This window comes from Myotis nattereri, assembly GCF_964212035.1.
Source record: "Myotis nattereri genome assembly, chromosome: 4".
Taxonomy (NCBI): Eukaryota; Metazoa; Chordata; class Mammalia; order Chiroptera; family Vespertilionidae; genus Myotis; species Myotis nattereri.
In genome coordinates, this window is record NC_138079.1 from 95,831,724 (window position 1) to 95,848,467 (window position 16,744).

The 16,744-nt window shown below is 54.2% G+C and overlaps 1 protein-coding gene across 1 annotated transcript; it reads right to left on the reverse strand.

Moving 5' to 3' along the window:
• Positions 1-308: 308 nt before the first annotated feature.
• METTL22 (methyltransferase 22, Kin17 lysine) lies at positions 309-16,335 on the reverse strand. The gene is made up of 11 exons (XM_081089151.1): positions 16,238-16,335; positions 15,534-15,700; positions 13,473-13,853; positions 11,158-11,198; positions 10,925-11,069; positions 7,351-7,422; positions 5,799-5,852; positions 4,817-4,897; positions 4,470-4,572; positions 2,518-2,686; positions 309-966 (listed from the first exon to the last, which is right to left on the reverse strand). The coding sequence occupies exons 2-11, from the start codon at positions 15,637-15,639 to the stop codon at positions 931-933; spliced, it is 1,188 nt and encodes a 395-aa protein (XP_080945277.1). The 5' UTR covers positions 15,640-15,700; positions 16,238-16,335; the 3' UTR covers positions 309-930.
• Positions 16,336-16,744: the final 409 nt, after the last annotated feature.

Below are 16,744 nucleotides of genomic sequence, written 5' to 3' on the forward strand. Positions count from 1 at the left end.
AAAATGGCAGGAGAAGCAAGCTGGGGAAAGGGTGCTGCAGGGAGAGCCAAGGGCAGTGGGAAGATGGGACCCAAACTGGAAAGGACAGAGACAGTGGGAGAGGGGTACAGAGTGACAGGGTGGGGTGGAAATGAGAGCGAGGCACAGACAAAGGGTAACCATACAGACACATGCGTTTTGGTTATAAAGGGTTAAAACAGCAAACAAAGGCTCAAGCTCCACTCGCCAGGAGAGTGCAGTGCCTGCCTCCTCCTCCCAAAGGGAGGGACAGGGACAGGCGGCGCAGCCATGAAGGAAATGAGGCTTCCGAGACTCACTCTGCGTGGTGTTATTACAGTAACTGTGGCGACATATTAAACACATTTGTAAGCAGCAGAGGGGAGCGTAGACGACGACTGGCTCAGCCCTGGGTGCCCGCCCCCAAGGGAAGTGCGAGTGGAATCAAGTTGAGAACATTTGCCCAACTTGACCGAGCAGCTCTTGAAACATCCCGCATCGCATTACAAGTCGGCAGCCTGAACCCACATAACCGAATGGACTTCCAACAGGGCAGTGACGTTCTCTAGGAGGAGCAACCGACTCCAGAAAACTATCCTGCATCATAGGAGGTGCATCGGCCACGTTTTAAAAACACTAACACCTCACCCTGGCCGGTGTGGCTCAGTTGGTTGGGCGTCATCCCGTGCACTGAAACCTTGCTGGTTTGATTCCTAGCCAGGGCACATGCCCAGGCTGCAGGCTCAGTCCCCCAGAGAGGGAGTGCAGGAGGCAGCCAATTGATGTTTTGCTCTCACATTGATGTGTGTGTGTGTCTCTCTCTCTCTAAAAAAAAGCTACCGTCTCGAATCTTGAGCCCATCCCTCTGGGAGCCTCTGACTTTATTAGAGCCGATTAGGACAGTGGAGGAACTGTACCGGCAGACGCAACGGGTCACGTTCCTGGTTCCACAAAGATCTTCCACAGCTCCTGCAGCAAACAGAGAAAGGCGAGATTCCCAGATGCCCAGAGGAGGCCTCACGATTTCATAAGGGACATAATTAGCAAAGAACAAACAACACGTGAGCCAGGGCAGCAGGCAAACAACTGCAGGAGCGGGCCCGTCCGGTCTCTGTGCTCCGGCTGTTCTCTCTGCTTCACTGTGGAGAAGCGGATGGGTAGGTCCCAGCAGGAGTCCAGGAGGCACCAGATGCCACACGGTCACTAGGAACCAGGAAGGGACAGCAAGCTGCCACAATCTCCCCACCTGGGCAGGTCTTTAGTGCCCTGGACCGTGGCTGCTGAATTTAGAAGCAGCTGTGGCTGCAGGTGGAGAAGGTACAACACGCCAGGTTCTTAGTGGGAGCCCCATGTCCGGTTTGCTGTCTACCGGGAGGCTGACAAGCAGCGCGCTAAGGGGCAGGGAGGCTGCCCAGAGGCAGTGGAGCAATAAGCAGAGGGGGAAATTGGACAGGGAAGACTGACAGGGTGCATCTGAAATAAGCTGTTGCAGAAAAGCTCTACGAATAGCCTGGACTGCCAGAAAGATGAACACATGGGTCTTAGAGCAAATGAAGCCTGAAGCAGTGCTGGAGGCAGAAACGACACACTGAGCCACCCTCCTGCAGGCACATCCCGAGGCAGGGCTCCTTGGAGAAGACAGGAATGCTGGGAAAAACAGAAGGCGGCAGGAAAAGAGAAAGGCCAAACATGAGAGGGACCGACTCCATGGAAGATGCCACAGGCCTGAGCAGGGCCTCAAAGGAGAGGACACTAGACAGCACTCAGCCACAGCGTCACCAGGACTCGGGGCCAAGTCAACAGCTGTCACACACACACACCTCCTCGCAAACGGCAACCGCACAGATGCAGCGCTGCGCTTGCTTTGGGGAAGGACAGGAGTGTGCTCCTCCCCTTTCCTCCTCAGAACCAGGCTCAGATTTCCAGACCCAGCGAAAGGGAGGCCACAGGCCGAAGGTAACGAACAAAAGACGTGAATTCTGGAGCTTTGGACGTCTGTGAATCCTGCTCCTGGTAACGTTACAGGATTTTCAAGGGTAATTTTAACTTTTCAAGTTTTCTCCAAGTGCTGGGCTTAGAAAGAGTCACCGGAGGTCAGTGGCTATAGGCTTAAGCCCCAGCTCCGCAGCTCCCTGGCTGGGGGACTCACCGAACATTAACTGGGACAGGGATGATGTCATCGGGATGCTTACTAAGAGGCCTGATATGGTGGGACCCCATTGCGGGGTCAGAAGGCCATCGGTCACCAGACAAGCCTGCCTGGTCCGCAAGGCCAGCACATTTCCCCCGTGGAGATGCCACCATCAGCACTGGAAGTCCCTGCGCCAAGATCTTCAGCCCAACCAAGTGGCTCCCACAACTGAGCCCCAACGGCCCACAGGGAAACACTGCGCTGTGAGGTGACGGTTCACCTGCAGGCCCACCCCTGGGCACGGTGACTTAGGAGCAGGGAGATCCCATCAGGGGCTTCACTAGAGAGAACACGCTGCCGACTCAACAGCGTCCCGCCAGAGCACCCACCAGCTGCCGGATGCGCTCATACTCCAGGCGCTGCGGGAAGGCGGCTTCCACCGGCTCCACCGCAAAGCGCAGCTGGCCGTCCTGGAGCTGCTCCAGCTGCCGCAGGCAGGCGCGGAAGTGGTCGTAGGCCTCGCAGGTGACGTCCAGGTGACTCAGCGTGAAGTTCAGCCTGCAAACAAGCAGACCACACACTGCTGTCCCCACTGCGGGCCTTCCTGCTGGTGGGTTTTCCGAGTGCCCACTGTGTGCTGAGCATCTGGGCGCGCTGCCTGCCTGGTCTGCAGGGCGGCCGGGGAGGTGGACACGGCTACCACCTCCACTTTACAGCTGTGGAGACAGCCTCAGAGCTGAACGCACGTGCTCAAGTGGCCCCATGGCCCAAGGAGCTACAAATTGGCGCACGAGGTGGACACAGACTAACATCTGAGGCCAGCACAGATCTGGGCATGGCTTGTCCATGACAGGGCAGTGGCACAGGGAGGGGCAGAGGCCAGCGAGAACCTGTGGGCGGAGGAACACTGCTGGGAAGTGGGTGGGGTGGGGAGCTATGGGGGGGGGGTAGAGGGGGAGGGGGGATGGCCAGAACCGAGTCCTCACAGAGCATCTCCAGCTGGGCCGCTCACACCTCTCTACAACCTAGTCTGCAACATGACTCAGCTTGAAATTCAAACCCTTTGTTTTTTCTAAGAAAAATTTTTTTCTAAGAAAATGTCAAAGATATTAAAGAGCGAGAACAGGTAGCAGACTGCCCAGCTTCAGCCTCTGTCACCTCTGCCTTCCTTCCACCACTCGATTAAAAAGAAAATGTCAGACATCACAGAATTTCTTCCATGCATGTGTCTGTGTGTATCTTGAAAACATAAAGGCTTTTCACCTAAAACAAATTCAATGATAATTCTTTTATTTTTAAAATAAAATGCTTTTATTGATTTTAGAGAGAACAACATTGATGAATCATTGATTGGCTGCCTCCTGCATGCCCCCTACTAGGGATCAAGCCTGCAACCCAGGCATGTGCCCTGAGCCAGAATCGAACCAGTGACCAACCTCTTGGTTCATGGGTCAAGGCTCAGCCACTGAACCACACTGGCCGGGTAAATTCAATGATAATTCTTTATCATCAAGTAGCCAGTCAGTATTCAACTTTTCCTGGCTGTCTCGATTTCTCCCTTTATGGCCTCCAATCAGAATTCAGGTGGGGGTCACTGGTCATGGGCTGCTCTTGGTCATGTGGGCCTTGAAGGCAGTCCTAGATACTATCGGTGTAAACAGCGAACTTGCCGTGTGGATGGCTTTGTTCAGAGCTATGACTGCTTCCACAGGCTGAGTTTCTAGGTGCTGAATTGCTGGGTGAGTGATTACGTTCGGTGTGGTGGCTTTTGATGCATGTTCCGAGCTGCCTTCAGGAAAGCTGTGGCCTATGGTAGGCTCAGAGAGCTGTGCAGACTGTCTAGCCCTGGCCTGTCTCGAGATGGATGCCGCGTCAGCAGGAGTCTGAGCAGTTCAGGCCATTCCAGCGGAACGTCCTGGAGGGCTGCGTCTGCATCAGGGAGAGGACAGAGGCCTGGGACCAAGGAGACAGAGTGGCCCGGAGGGAACGCGCAGAAAGAGCAAAGGCCCTCGACAGGGCGGTGGCCACGCGCCTCGGCTCTGGTGCACAGCCCACGTTCAAGCCCTCGACCTCACACTGACCAGCTGTGGCCAGGAAGGTTCCCTGATGGCACTCGGACTTCCTCTCCTCACCTGAGAATTGGGACGGCAGTGCCCACACAGGTGGGCTGGTGTGTGGATTCCATGGAGGGTGCAGGGCGTACAGTAGATGCTGAGTAAATGAGCGACAGTAAGGACACTGACTGTGATGTGTTTAGAAGGCGAGCCTGGCTCACAGAACGCCAGCACCCCCCTCTCACCCCCTCGCCCCCTCCCCGCGGCCCCTCTGGTGTGGAGCTCACCTCTTCTCCACAGAGAGAATGGCTGTGCAGGCGTTTTTCAATCTGTGAGCGAGTCGGAAGAGTGTTTTAAACAGAGCATCTGTTAGGGCATCGTCATAGAACACTGCAGGGAAGAAAACAGGCATTAGGGGAAAACGTGCAAATACCAGAGAAATCTGTTCCTCAGAGGACCCCATGCCACCGCGGACGGGGCCCTGATGAACCGGAGCATCAGTTCCCGGAATTCACACTGCACAGAGATGTGGGGATGTCCCCGGAAGGTGCTCCTAGACGCAGAGGATGCCAAGCGGCGGGATGCTGCGTGTGGCCCGTGACAATGACACTGGCTGTGAGGGGCCGGCGCTCACCTTCGGCCGCGAGCAGTATGGTGGTGTGGCCGTACAGGTCGGAGATGTCCTCTTCCGACCAGCTGAAGGGGACTTCAGGGTCTGGGAGAAAAGAAGAAACAGTGTTTTGTGCTCGCTCCTTTCTCTGTGGCCACCAACTCTCACGGAGAGACAGACTGAGGCTTCAGAAGAAATGGGGTTGGGGCCGTTGGGTGCAGCAGGCACTGCCAGGCAGCCCCAGCTTCAGGGACACGGCTGCCTATGCAGGACCACGGTGAGAGGTGCCCTTCGCGAGGGGGCAGAGTGGGGACGGGTGGACTTGGCCTCACCCTCTGCCTTGCCCGCAGCCCGTGCAAACAGGACCTGTCCCGTGTCCCTGGCTCCCCACCCGTGTTCACTGTGCGGCCCCGGGAAAGGGCTTCCCCTCTGGTTTCAGGGTCCACACTAGGAGGCTCCCTCAGAGGATGGCTGGGGAGGGGACAGGACCTAAGGTATGCTATGTGCTTGGTCGGTGACAGGTACTCCACAAGCAATGATTTTCCCTGCCTGACGTCTTACAGGGCAAAGAAGTTTTCATACAAAGAAAGAGCAAGCCTACAGGTCTGAGACAGTTTGTAGAAGGAATCCAGAAAACCCTCACCCAGAGCTCCGAAGCCATGTGGCCGACTCCCTGCTGTGGGACCCTGGAGTCGGAGACCTGGTCCACACCGGATCCCCTGGGTGGGCGCTCGCCCCGAGCACTGGTCTCCACTCATTACTCAAGGGTTCACCCCTGCTGCACAGCGACACTGTGGAGTCTGAATACCATGAATGGAAGGTGCCTGGCACACAGCAGGTGCCAGGAATAACACCTGTCACTTTCAGCCACTGAAAGGAACTTGCTGTGAGCTGTGGACCATGGTAGCAGCCTGGATCTGCTGTCAGTCAAGGCCACAGGACCACCGGCCTTGAGATATTACCAGGAACCACTGAATCAAATGGGACACGAGAGGAAGACACGCACCAGTGCAGAGGTCGTCTTTCAGCCAGTCCAGTTCTCTGACCTTAACTCCACCGCCTGTAAAACAAACAAACAGAACTTCCCAAGCTCTGTAAACAATTAGGAAAAAGGAGAAATGTTTACACTGTACACCAAAACCCCTCCATCCATCTCACCCTCCTTTATTCTCCCTCTCTCCTTCCTATCCACCCATCTTCCCACTCATCCATATATATCCTGTTATCCATCCATCCACCCACCCATCCATCCATCCAGCATTTTTTGAGTGCTGAGTATTAGGTCCCATGCCAGGCACAGGGAATACAAAGATTTATGAGACACGTGCCTGTCCCTGGGGACCCACAGCTGAGGAGAGACTGGCAAGTTAGCAGACACGGACAAGGCAGGAGGTCAGGGCAATGTTAAGGGGATGTGCAGGTGCCCGGGAGGAAAGAGGGGCTCTTGTGTCGGAGAGGGTGTTGGGAAGGCCCAGAGAAGGGAACCATGCCTGCTTCGTGCTTCGTCCTATTGACTGGTTACTGTACACTAAACAAACACCAAGCAGTGGGGACCACAGACAGGGCCCTGCCCTCATGGGGCATGTGGTCCAATGGGATGGCAGACACCAATCAACCAGTCGCATCAACAAATGTCAAATGCAATGGTCCAAGGTGTCATGAGTGTCTGTGACGGGGCTGTGACCTCATCTGGAGCTCGGAGCATAATTAGGAACTGATGGAGGAGGAGGGAGAGAGGCCGTTCCGGGCAGAGGGAGCAGCAAGTGCGCAGGCCTCAAGGGGAGGGGAACCTCCAACAAGGCCAGGAAGACTCGGCTGGAGGAACCGCTGTGTGGGAGGGGCTACAGACAGGTAGGGCCAGATCCTGCAGATCTCAGACAAGCAAACAAATTCGGTGGGTACTCGGAGAGCATCAGGAAACCTATAAAACGTTGGCAGCTGGAATGACCTGATCTGAATCTGGAAAAGCGCCCCGGGCTGCTCAGAGGACGAAGGTCCGCACAGGCAGTCCAATGAGGAGTTGGCTGCTGGCATGTACCACGCAAGCTTATTCTTGCAGGTGGTGCAGGCTGGCAGGGGGGACATTCCGACAGAGGGAGGGGCATCTGAAATGGGTCCTGGGCTCACTGAATGCAGAGCTGGAGCAGGACCATTAGGAGAAGAGGCAGGGGAGGCAGGCAGGGGTGGACCAGGAGGTTTGGGAGCCAGAGAAAGAGTTCGAACTTTACCCCTTGAAGAGGTCAGGCTCCATCTAGAAAGGTCACTCCGGATGCTACATGGAGGACAGCGTGGCCGGGTCAGACAAGGACCTGGGTGATGAGGGAGGGGCCACTGTGACGTGCAAGAGGGAGAGGGCTGACGTTGGCTGTGGCGTGGGAAGGAGATGATGCAGGGACAGTCATCTAGGATCTGAAACTACGTGAAACTAATAAGGCTCTGGCCCCTGCATTCACCGGGGTGTAGAGGGAAGCAGGCGGAACCCCGTCTCCCAGGTCACGGTCATGGGTGTTTGTCCAACTTGCCAAACAGAGACCCTTCCCTCCCAGGCTGGGCCTCACCTCCAGGGGCAGTCAGGTGGCTGTTGAGGGCAATGTTTCGTTGGCACATGGCCAAGAGGTCTGCACCGACATCTGGAACGACAGAAGGATATGCCATCAAGCGCCGGCCACTACGACGCTGTATTTCCGTGTTGTTGCCGGAGAGCTGATGTTAACAGCCCGACTACAGAAACGTGCAACACAGACTAAACGTCTCCTGTGTGTTTTACTGCCAAGATTGACTATGTACCTTAAGGCTCTTTTTAATGAGCTTTCCTTTAAATAAGAGATGGTCGCCCTGGTGGAGACAGCCTCTGTGCACGCCAGAGGGAAGGGTGAGCTCCCCTTCTCTAGTTTCTGAAACCTGCACGGCACATCCCGTAGCCACGCTGAGTGTTTCTAACCACCCACAGGCCGGGATCACGGCTCCCATCTCACAGATGAAGGCTTGAGCAAGGTCATGCCACTAGTAAGAACAAGGGCTGGGATTTGAACCTAGGCGTCTCTGACTCCAAGTCTAGGCTCACTCTTTGACACCCCAGAAAACTGACCAGAGTTAGAGGGTTGTTTGGATGTGATTAATGGATACACAGAGCAAATTCAAACAGGCTGGAGGCAGCTCTCCTGTGCACGATTCACTGCCACTGCCATGGCATCTTTCCCCAGCCGCCTGCTACTCTGACCAGGTGGGGTTTCCTGTCATTTCAGCAGGACTGAGTTGCAATGCAGAGAATCCTTGCAGGGGTCGAGGGGTGACGGGGGGGCAGGGAGGGGGGCGGTGAGGGAAGGAGGGGTGTAGTGCTGTGCCAAAAAATTATTTTCCAATTAAAACATATGTGTGGAAGGTACAAAGTCTTGTTAAGGACACTTGCCAGGCCACTGTGGCTGTGACGCCCCATCCCGCCCACTGCAGACTCCCTGGGACCAGACTACCGTCTCTATCCCAGGACCGTGCAGAGTCCGGTAGAGGGAGAGCTCCCAGCTCTCCAAGGGCACATAGCTGTCCCTTCTCCAGGCCACAGGGTGGAGAGGATATTGATGGTGTGTGCCCGACGGCACAAAACTGGTTCAGAAGTTTTTAACCCTCTATGATAGTTTTTGTCCAAACAAGTCTCGTGTGGGACTCTAACACATGAAAGATAAGAAAGAGGCAGCTCTGGCTGAGTGGGGGTGGGACCCTGGAGCCCTGGGGTTGTTCCACCATCCCTTACCGCATATGACCTTGGCCAGCCCTTTGACCTTAGCCTCAGTCTAACATTTGGACAAAGGGATGGCAACACGCTCCCTGGCAACTGCCCAGGGCCACTCACTGTGAAGTTAGGAGCAGGTCCTGATGTACATGGAAGGTTTTATTAACTGTAATGTGCCATCCCAGGGCACGCTCGCTTCTTCATGGTGGTAAATCCCTCTCAAGGATAAGACACCTTGATCACGTCCTGCTATGAGGCACTAGGCAGAGAACACAGCTCTGGGGTGTTGCATTAGGTGTGACTCTGGGAAGTGCTCACTGGCAACCGACATGAAAGTGTCCAGGAGCATCACACAGGGTGGCTGCCGGCACACTCTGACTCGGTTGACTTAGGATATCCGAAAAGCGTGCCCCAATCACAGGCCATCCCTAGCTTCCTCTTCCCTGTCTCAGGAGCAAGAGATGCAGCCTTTGAAAATGGGACCTAGGAACCAATGAAAGGCAAACCACCTCAGCAGGCACCATTTTCAACCAGTGGACATTAAAGGTTCAGAACATAATGACAGCACCTGCCCGATGAGCTAGCAATGTCTTATAAGCTGTGAACGCTCTACAAGAGCAGGTTGGGCACGTCAGGAATGTAGCTGACAGTCGCTCATGTCAATTTGCTGGTTTTCAGCAACTAGGTTATGTAAGATGTTATTGTTGAAGGGAGCTGGTGAAGGGTGCATGGCACTTTCTGTAATATTTTAGCAACTTCTGAGTGAGTCTAATGTTATTTCAAAATTAAAAACTAAAAAGAAAGCAGTTGGCAATATGTATCAAAAGCCTAAGAAAGGGCACACTAGTAGGAATCTAGTCTAACAATGAACAAAGGTGCTCAATGCAGTGTAACTGACAGATGCGAAACAAACAAAAATATCACAGGAACAACCAAAATGCCCAGCAAAAGGAAAATGGTAAAAATAAAAAAGATGAAACATTACTTGGTCATTAAAATCTTATTTATAAATAATTTTTAAAGACATGGGAAAACACTCTTAAAAATGTTTTCAAGCCCTGACTGGTTTGGTTCAGTGAATAGAGTGTCAGCCTGCGGACTGAGAGGTCCCAGGTTCGATTCCAGTCAAGGGCATGTACCTTGGTTGCGGGCACATCCCCAGTGGGAGGTGTGCAGGAGGCAGCTGATCGATGTTTCTCTCTCATCGATGCTTCTGGCTCTCTATCCCTCTCCCTTCCTCTCTGTAAAAAATCAATAAAATATATATTTAAAAAAAAATGTTTTCAAGCCTGGCTGACATGGCTCAGTGGTTGAGTGTCTACTTACGAACCAGAGGTTACGGTTCGTTTCCCAGTCAGGGCACCTGCCCGGGTTGTGGGCTTGATCTATGATTCTCACTCATCATTGATGTTTCTATCTCTCTCCCTCTCCCTTCCTTTCTAAAATCAATAAAAATACATTTAAAAAAATTTGGTTTTGAACATTTTTAGAGGCTACAGTACTGAATATATAGTTTGATTGCAGCTATTGTTTGGGAATATGTACAGTCCAAGCATCTGACATGCTTGATGTACACACAAAAGAAAATGGATTATAAGAGAAACATACAGCTAAAATATAGGTTCTAAAACATTTGTTCCCTGATGTCACCAACCTGATCTGTTTTATTCATTCCCGGATCTCCCGCGTCTAGAACCACAGCTGGCACATAGCAGGTGCTCACTAAGCTGCGTACTGAATCTGGGGATTCTAAAATTATGAGTAATTTTAATTTGCTCTTCTCCACAAGGTCTCCATAAGAGTAATAAAGGTTTCTGTAAGCGGGGAAAAATAACAAGCTGGTTTTCAAGCCTTATAAAAGGCACAGTCTTTGTGGTTTCCTGAGATGTTTGCTCCTTCACGGGGGTGTGATCAGAGGCACCAGCAGAGCCCCCGGCACCTTCTGAAGCAGAACTCCAGCTGCCAAGGACTGGCTGTTGCTGGGTCATTCTGACATTATTGAGAAAACAAGGAAGGGTGGAAGAAACCACGGAACAGGAAGGCAGAATCAGTAGCAGCTAACGTCCCATTTCCATTCCTCTCTCTCACTTTTATTTTAAATCTTCATCTGAGGATATTTTTTCCATACGTTTTTAGAGACAGTGGAAGGGAGGGAGAGAGAAATATTGATGTGAGAGAGAGACACATCGACTGCTTGCCTCCCGCATGCACCCTGACTGGGGCTGGTGACTGAGCCTGCAAGCGAGGTACGTTTGACCAGAACTGAACTGGAGACCCTTTTGTTGGTGGGCTGATGCTCTAACCAATGAGCAAACTGGCGAGGGCATCACTCTCTCACTTTTTTACAGTCAGTACACGCTTTGTGAAGAGACGGCTTCCCCTTAGGCTGAGATGGTGGGTGTTACCTGTACAATACACGGTCTGTGCTGCGGTGGCTGCAATGATGCTGGTGAACCCCGTGCCCGCCCCAAGCTCCAGCACGGTGCGTCCCTGGAAGAGGTCCCGTTGGAACAGGAGATAGTCAGCCAGGAACAGGGCACCCCGCCACACCTGGAGGGAGATGGGCAAGGAAGGACAGGTGACGTGAGGCTCCGGAGAGACCCTTCAGGACCACGGGAAGTGGATGGGACCTACCCACCTGCTTGCCAACATCCTCCAGGGGCGTGGCCATGGTGTGTTCTGGACAGGACGGAAATCAAAAGAGAAAGGGCCGCTGTGAAAATGGGGATGGACACAACACAGAGGAGGAGCATGGCAAGCTGCACACGCGGTGGGATGGGCATTGGGGAAGGGCATCTAGGGAGCAGCAGAAACACAGGCTGTGCCACCAGCTGGGAGGGACATCGGAGCGTCACTCTCAGTCCAGGCACCAGGGCCCCCCTCAGAGAGCTGGGACCCTCTGCCCCACAGCCCGAGGACCAGGGTCACAATCGCCTTGGCTCAACCTAACCACACACACTCACACTCCACTTTTCATGTTTAATAACTGTTTATTACAACTGTCACCTTAATGTTGTTTTGATCAAGTGTACGCTTATAATAATCACAGCTCATTCCACAATATTTCCTTACACTTACAGCCACATGAAAAGTTGACAAAATAAGCTTTGAGTTTTACATCCTTTTCTGCGTGAAGAGAAGGACATAAGAAGTATTCGCAAGCACAAAATATGTTGGGGTAAAATCTGATGGTGGCAGTTGGGGGAAGAGAACAGAAATATGAGACCAAGGAGAAAAAGGAATGATGGCAAACATGGTTGCTGTTAAATAAGAACTGGCTCTTATATTTTCAAGCGAGATGGCGATGGCTATCAAATTTAAACACACAACACGTGCACAGCAGGGTAGCTTCGCATGCTTACTGGACGTGCAAGAGTCAAACCCTAAGCTCAGGACCCAGGGACTAAGGAGGGGAGGAGATAGCCAGGTTGGAAGGAGCGTGGGTGATGCTCCCTCCAGGAGGGTCTGCCCAAGGAGATCCCTAAGGGGTGGACACCTCCCCCGAGCCAGGCCTGGGGCTGGGACAGAGGATTTTACGTGACCCTCATAATGGCCCTGTGCATAGTTATCACCAACCCGTTTTACAGATAAAGACACTGATGTTTCCATCTCTCTCTCCCTCTCCCTTCCTCTCTAAAATCAATAAAAATATATTTAAATAAAGAAAAGAAAGGTGAACTTTTGGCACCGGGATACAGGGAGATGGGTGGGTGGGGAGCAGGCCACACACCAGCCCTTTCCTGTGAGGCTTGGTCTTTTGCTTGCAGGATGGAAGTTCCCAGAACACTAAACACATGCACACCACAGGCCAAACACTTAGGAAATAACCAAGTCTGCTCCTCTCTTCCCCTGACCATTCCCCCAACCCCCGCAGGGAGGCCAAGTGAGGATTGAGAGTGAAATGAGCCAATGAACCAGTCCCCCAAACAAAATTTGCAATGTTTTGATCACCTCTGAGCCTCAGCTCCCTCCTCTGTGAAATGGGAATGTTCATTCTTGGAAAGGCCGTGAGGACCAGAGGTAATGCACAGGACACACAGAACAAGGTTCTGGCATGAATTCCGTGTCTGGACTTGCTGGGACCAGCCTTCCTGGTGCCGGCAGGCACTCAATAATGGACTGTTAACATGTGGACAGGTGGCTGTCAGAGCCGCTAGTCTGTCTGTCTGTCTGCCCGCAACCAGGCCCAGGTTTATTTGAGTCCTCAAGCACCATCAGGGACCCTGGATCTCAATGAACAGACTCAAACCAGAGCTCTCTCCCCAAAATGAGCAGCACTGGGGGTGACAAGAGTCCTGGCTGTGGAGACAGATCACATGGATTCATCGCCAAGCAGCATGGCCTTGGGCTTGTCCCTTCCTCATCCATACTCCCCTCAGAGGGGGCTGTGAAGACTACATGAGGTGATGTAGGTAAAATATCAGAACACGACAGGTGTCTAACCAGCACTGGCTCATTCCTGCCCCGGATCCATGTAGATCCTGGCACTTCCAGGGATTTGAAATCCTGGCGTCACCAAGCCCTCTGCTCCACCCCTGTGCCGAGGTGAAGCCTCTTTCTGGACCCTGCTATGCTGTCACCTCTCCTTCCCGACCTGGCTCCCAGCTCCCCGCTCCCGGTCCATCTGACTGGCTCACAAACTCCTCCAGATTAATCCTGGATCTACCTCCTTGCCCCTGTGCCACATTCTAGCTCCAAAATCTCTCATGGCTCCCTGGCGCCGGCCACGCTAGCCCAGTGTTCCACACCCTCTCCCCCTGACCCACACCACCAGCATGCCAGCTGGGTCAGAACATCAATGTGGGAGGCAGAAGCGGAGGGCGTCCTGGAGGAGGTGATGGCAAATGCTACGATTCCCTGGCCCGGGCCTGAACACAGAGCCAGCCTCAGACACGTGACCTGATCAGTACTGTGGTGCCGCCTTGGTGGCAGACGAGCAAGACCTGCATTTACCTATTTTGATGATATTGTGGGTGCTGCTCTCCCGTGCTTCGTCTCCCAGGACGTCCTCTTCTTCCTGCACTAGAATCATGGGGTGTACCTTGTCTCTCGGAGGCCAGACAGGGTCGGGGTCAGAGGCAGCTCGTGGTCTTCTCACAACGTCCAAATCCCCGTCCTCGTCCAGCTGAGCTCCTGTCCCTTCCTGCCCAGCGGCGTGGACACCAGCCTGGAGGGGGAAACCTGCACCGCTGTGGCCATGCCCAGGAGGGGACCCGGTGCTGCCTGTCCTAGCCGGAGTCTCCTCTCTGGGGACATCTCTATGATCACCTCCCATGGTCCCCGAGTCTGTCTGAGAGTCCTGGTTCCACAAAAGCTTGAACTGGGACAGAAAAACTGAAAGACAAAAGACAAAAGGAGACTATTTCTCTCTCCCTTCCCCTCCTTTCGGGAAACTTGACGTCTGACCTCTAGAAAGCGTGGTAAAGGCCAGGGGGAGGCAGACGCATGCCAGTGGGAAAGGCCTGTTTGACTCAGCCATGACCCTGGGGACACCACAGCAGCCGCAACCACCACCGAGGACGACAGCTACTTAGTACAGTTGATGAGCATCAACAATGGAGGCACTCCGCCCGCATTATCTCACTCCATCCTCACAGTGGCTATGGAGACAGCAGTAATGGCTCCATCTCAGAGACATGGAAACTGAGGCTGAGAAATTAAGTGAGCCCACAAGGCCACACAGCTTGGAAGGTGGCTGAGGCGGAGGGAACACTCACACCTGGTCTGCTGGACTCCTCAGCGGATGCCCTTCTCACGACACTCTTCCACTTAAGGTCTGGAGGACAGGATAAGGATACCAAGTGTCCCTCACCATCCGGTGGCCAGGAAGTCACTGGGACAAGTTTCAGGAAGAGGATGTGTGTCAGGAGAGGCGGGCTGGAGGCGGGAGGAGCAAGGACTTGGGTGGACAGTCCGAGGCTGGAGTCCTCCATCTCCCCAGGCTGCCTGACCCTGGGCAAATCACTTATCTATTCTGAGCCTCAGTTTCCGGAATCCAGGAATCCACACTGAGACACGAGGGAAGGGGAAGTTCTTAGTCACACCAGAGTAACGAGCTAATTGCACAGTGATTGGAGCTGGGAAGGGTGGCCGGAGAGGGTCCGTCTGACGCGACATCTGGGGAGCCAGGGCGAAAAGGAAAGAATGTTCTGGGCGGAGTGAACAGCAAAAGCAAACGCACTGAGGAAGGAAGGTGTGTGCAGTGTGTCACCGGCAGAAAGGAGCGGAAAGTGGCCACAAACTACAGTGGGAAGGCCAGGGAGGGTTGGGCGGGGGGGGGGGGGGGGTGGTAAGGGATCAACCGAAGGACTTGTATGCATGCATATAAGCATAACCAATGGACACAAGACACTGGGGGTAGGGGAGGCTGGGGGAAGGTCAAGGGGGGTGGGGGGAAGGAGACAAATGTAATACGCTTTGTAATACTTTAAGCAATAAAACAAAATTAAAAAAAGAAAAGAAAGTGGCCACCGAGCGGTAAGGGAGAGGGAAATAAGTGTGGACACAGAGGCAGGGGCTCGGAGAGCTGGGCCTTGCAGGCTACGCCAAGGAGCCCGGTTTTACTCTAGGAGCAAGGGGAAGCCACTGGAGGTCTAAATCAGGGCAGCGATGTGATCGACATTTTCAAGAGATCCCTTGGCGTCTGGGGAGCTGAGTGGGGGAGAGTGCAGGGGAAAAGCCAGGGAGCCCTGGTGGGAGGAGCTAGAGGCAGCCAGCAAGGGAGGGAGAGTGCTGGACTGGGGTGGGGGCAGAAGGGATGGAGGGCCCTGCCCAGGAGCCCCAGGGCCCTGTCTCCCTGTTGGACTCCAGGCAGAGCTCGGCCCATTCACTTCTGCCTGGCACCCAGCCCAGCAGGTGCTCAGCAAAGCACAGTCTCCTCAGGGAAAGAAAGCACTGAACGGTGTGATAACAGTTCGTCCGGTCTTCCCAACCTTTCCCCCCAAAACGAGTCTGAGAAAACACTGGGGTCCACAGGGTGCCAGGCCCCTCCGCACACACCAGGCGGGACCTTACCGGGCTGCCCCAGGCTGTTCAGCCGCACCATGAGGTGTCTCTGGTTGGGGGTGTAGAGGTGGACGTCGGAGAGCACCGTGTCACTTTTGAAGGTGACCTCGTCCATGGTGCGGGTGGGAGCCAGCTACCAAGGCCCGTTCTCCGCGCTGATGGTCAAAGAGCAGCACCTGCGAGTGGACAGCAGGCCCCACAGGGGGCAGCACGGAGTAAACTCCCCAGCCAGGTGGAAGCCGCGCGGTATCACCTGGGGAAGCGCTTTCCTCGTCCCTTCTTTTAAATTTTTCCTAAAGAAACTGGCTGGGAGCGCGCCCCTTTCCCGGGCTCCGCACCGTCCTGGATGGGGACAGCAGCCTGGTCCCAGGGAGTCCCCGAGCTGGGCAAGGGAAAAGAATCCGCCCAGAATCGTGCTATTTTGTTTGCACTGTGTTCACTGTCGTGGTCATCTCTTATGTTGAGCATAATGTTTCGTTTCCCTTTTAACTTTTTCCAACTTTATTATGAGGATTTTTAAGCAGACAAGGAAGTTGAGGGTATGGCATGTCAGCACATACTCACTGTTTAGTGATTCAATGACCATCAACATTTTGTCACGTGCTCGCTCTGCCTACCGGAGGCTTCAGGGCCGAGGTGGGATTTGAACACGGGACTTGGTGCCAGGAGACCCCGCCCCTTCCCTCGCCCCACCACCTCTCCCACAGGCTTACCGGCTCCGGGCCCGGCCGCAGCCGGGAGTCCCACCCGACCCTCTCGCGGCGGGGCTCAGACTGCCGCCATGGCAGGCGGCCTGCGCAGGCGCGGCCCCGCCCCCTCTGCGTGCGTCGGCCCGCCCGGCCCCCTGACCACGCCCACCTGCTCGCGCTGCGCCTGCGCGCCGGGCCGCCGGCCAACACCTGCAGTTCTGGTTCTGGGCTCCAGGGAGGTGCAGTGCTTACCTGCTCCGGTTTTCTGGGGCGCCCGCCTGGGTGGGACCGGTCTGCGTGTGGCGGGCCGGTAGATAACTCGCCCGAGGTCACCGGCTGCTGAGTTGAGGGGCTTTGATTCCAGCTGGATAATAGGGCTTTAGAGCGTGTGCTGTTAACCAGCGTGACAGCTGGTTATTCATTGTTACCGTCTTTGCTCTTAGTACTCATTGTTCATAGCTGGTGGTTATTTCGTTCATTCGTGCACTCGTGAGGTCCCCAATGCCCGGCGAATGAAGAATCTCAGTCTTA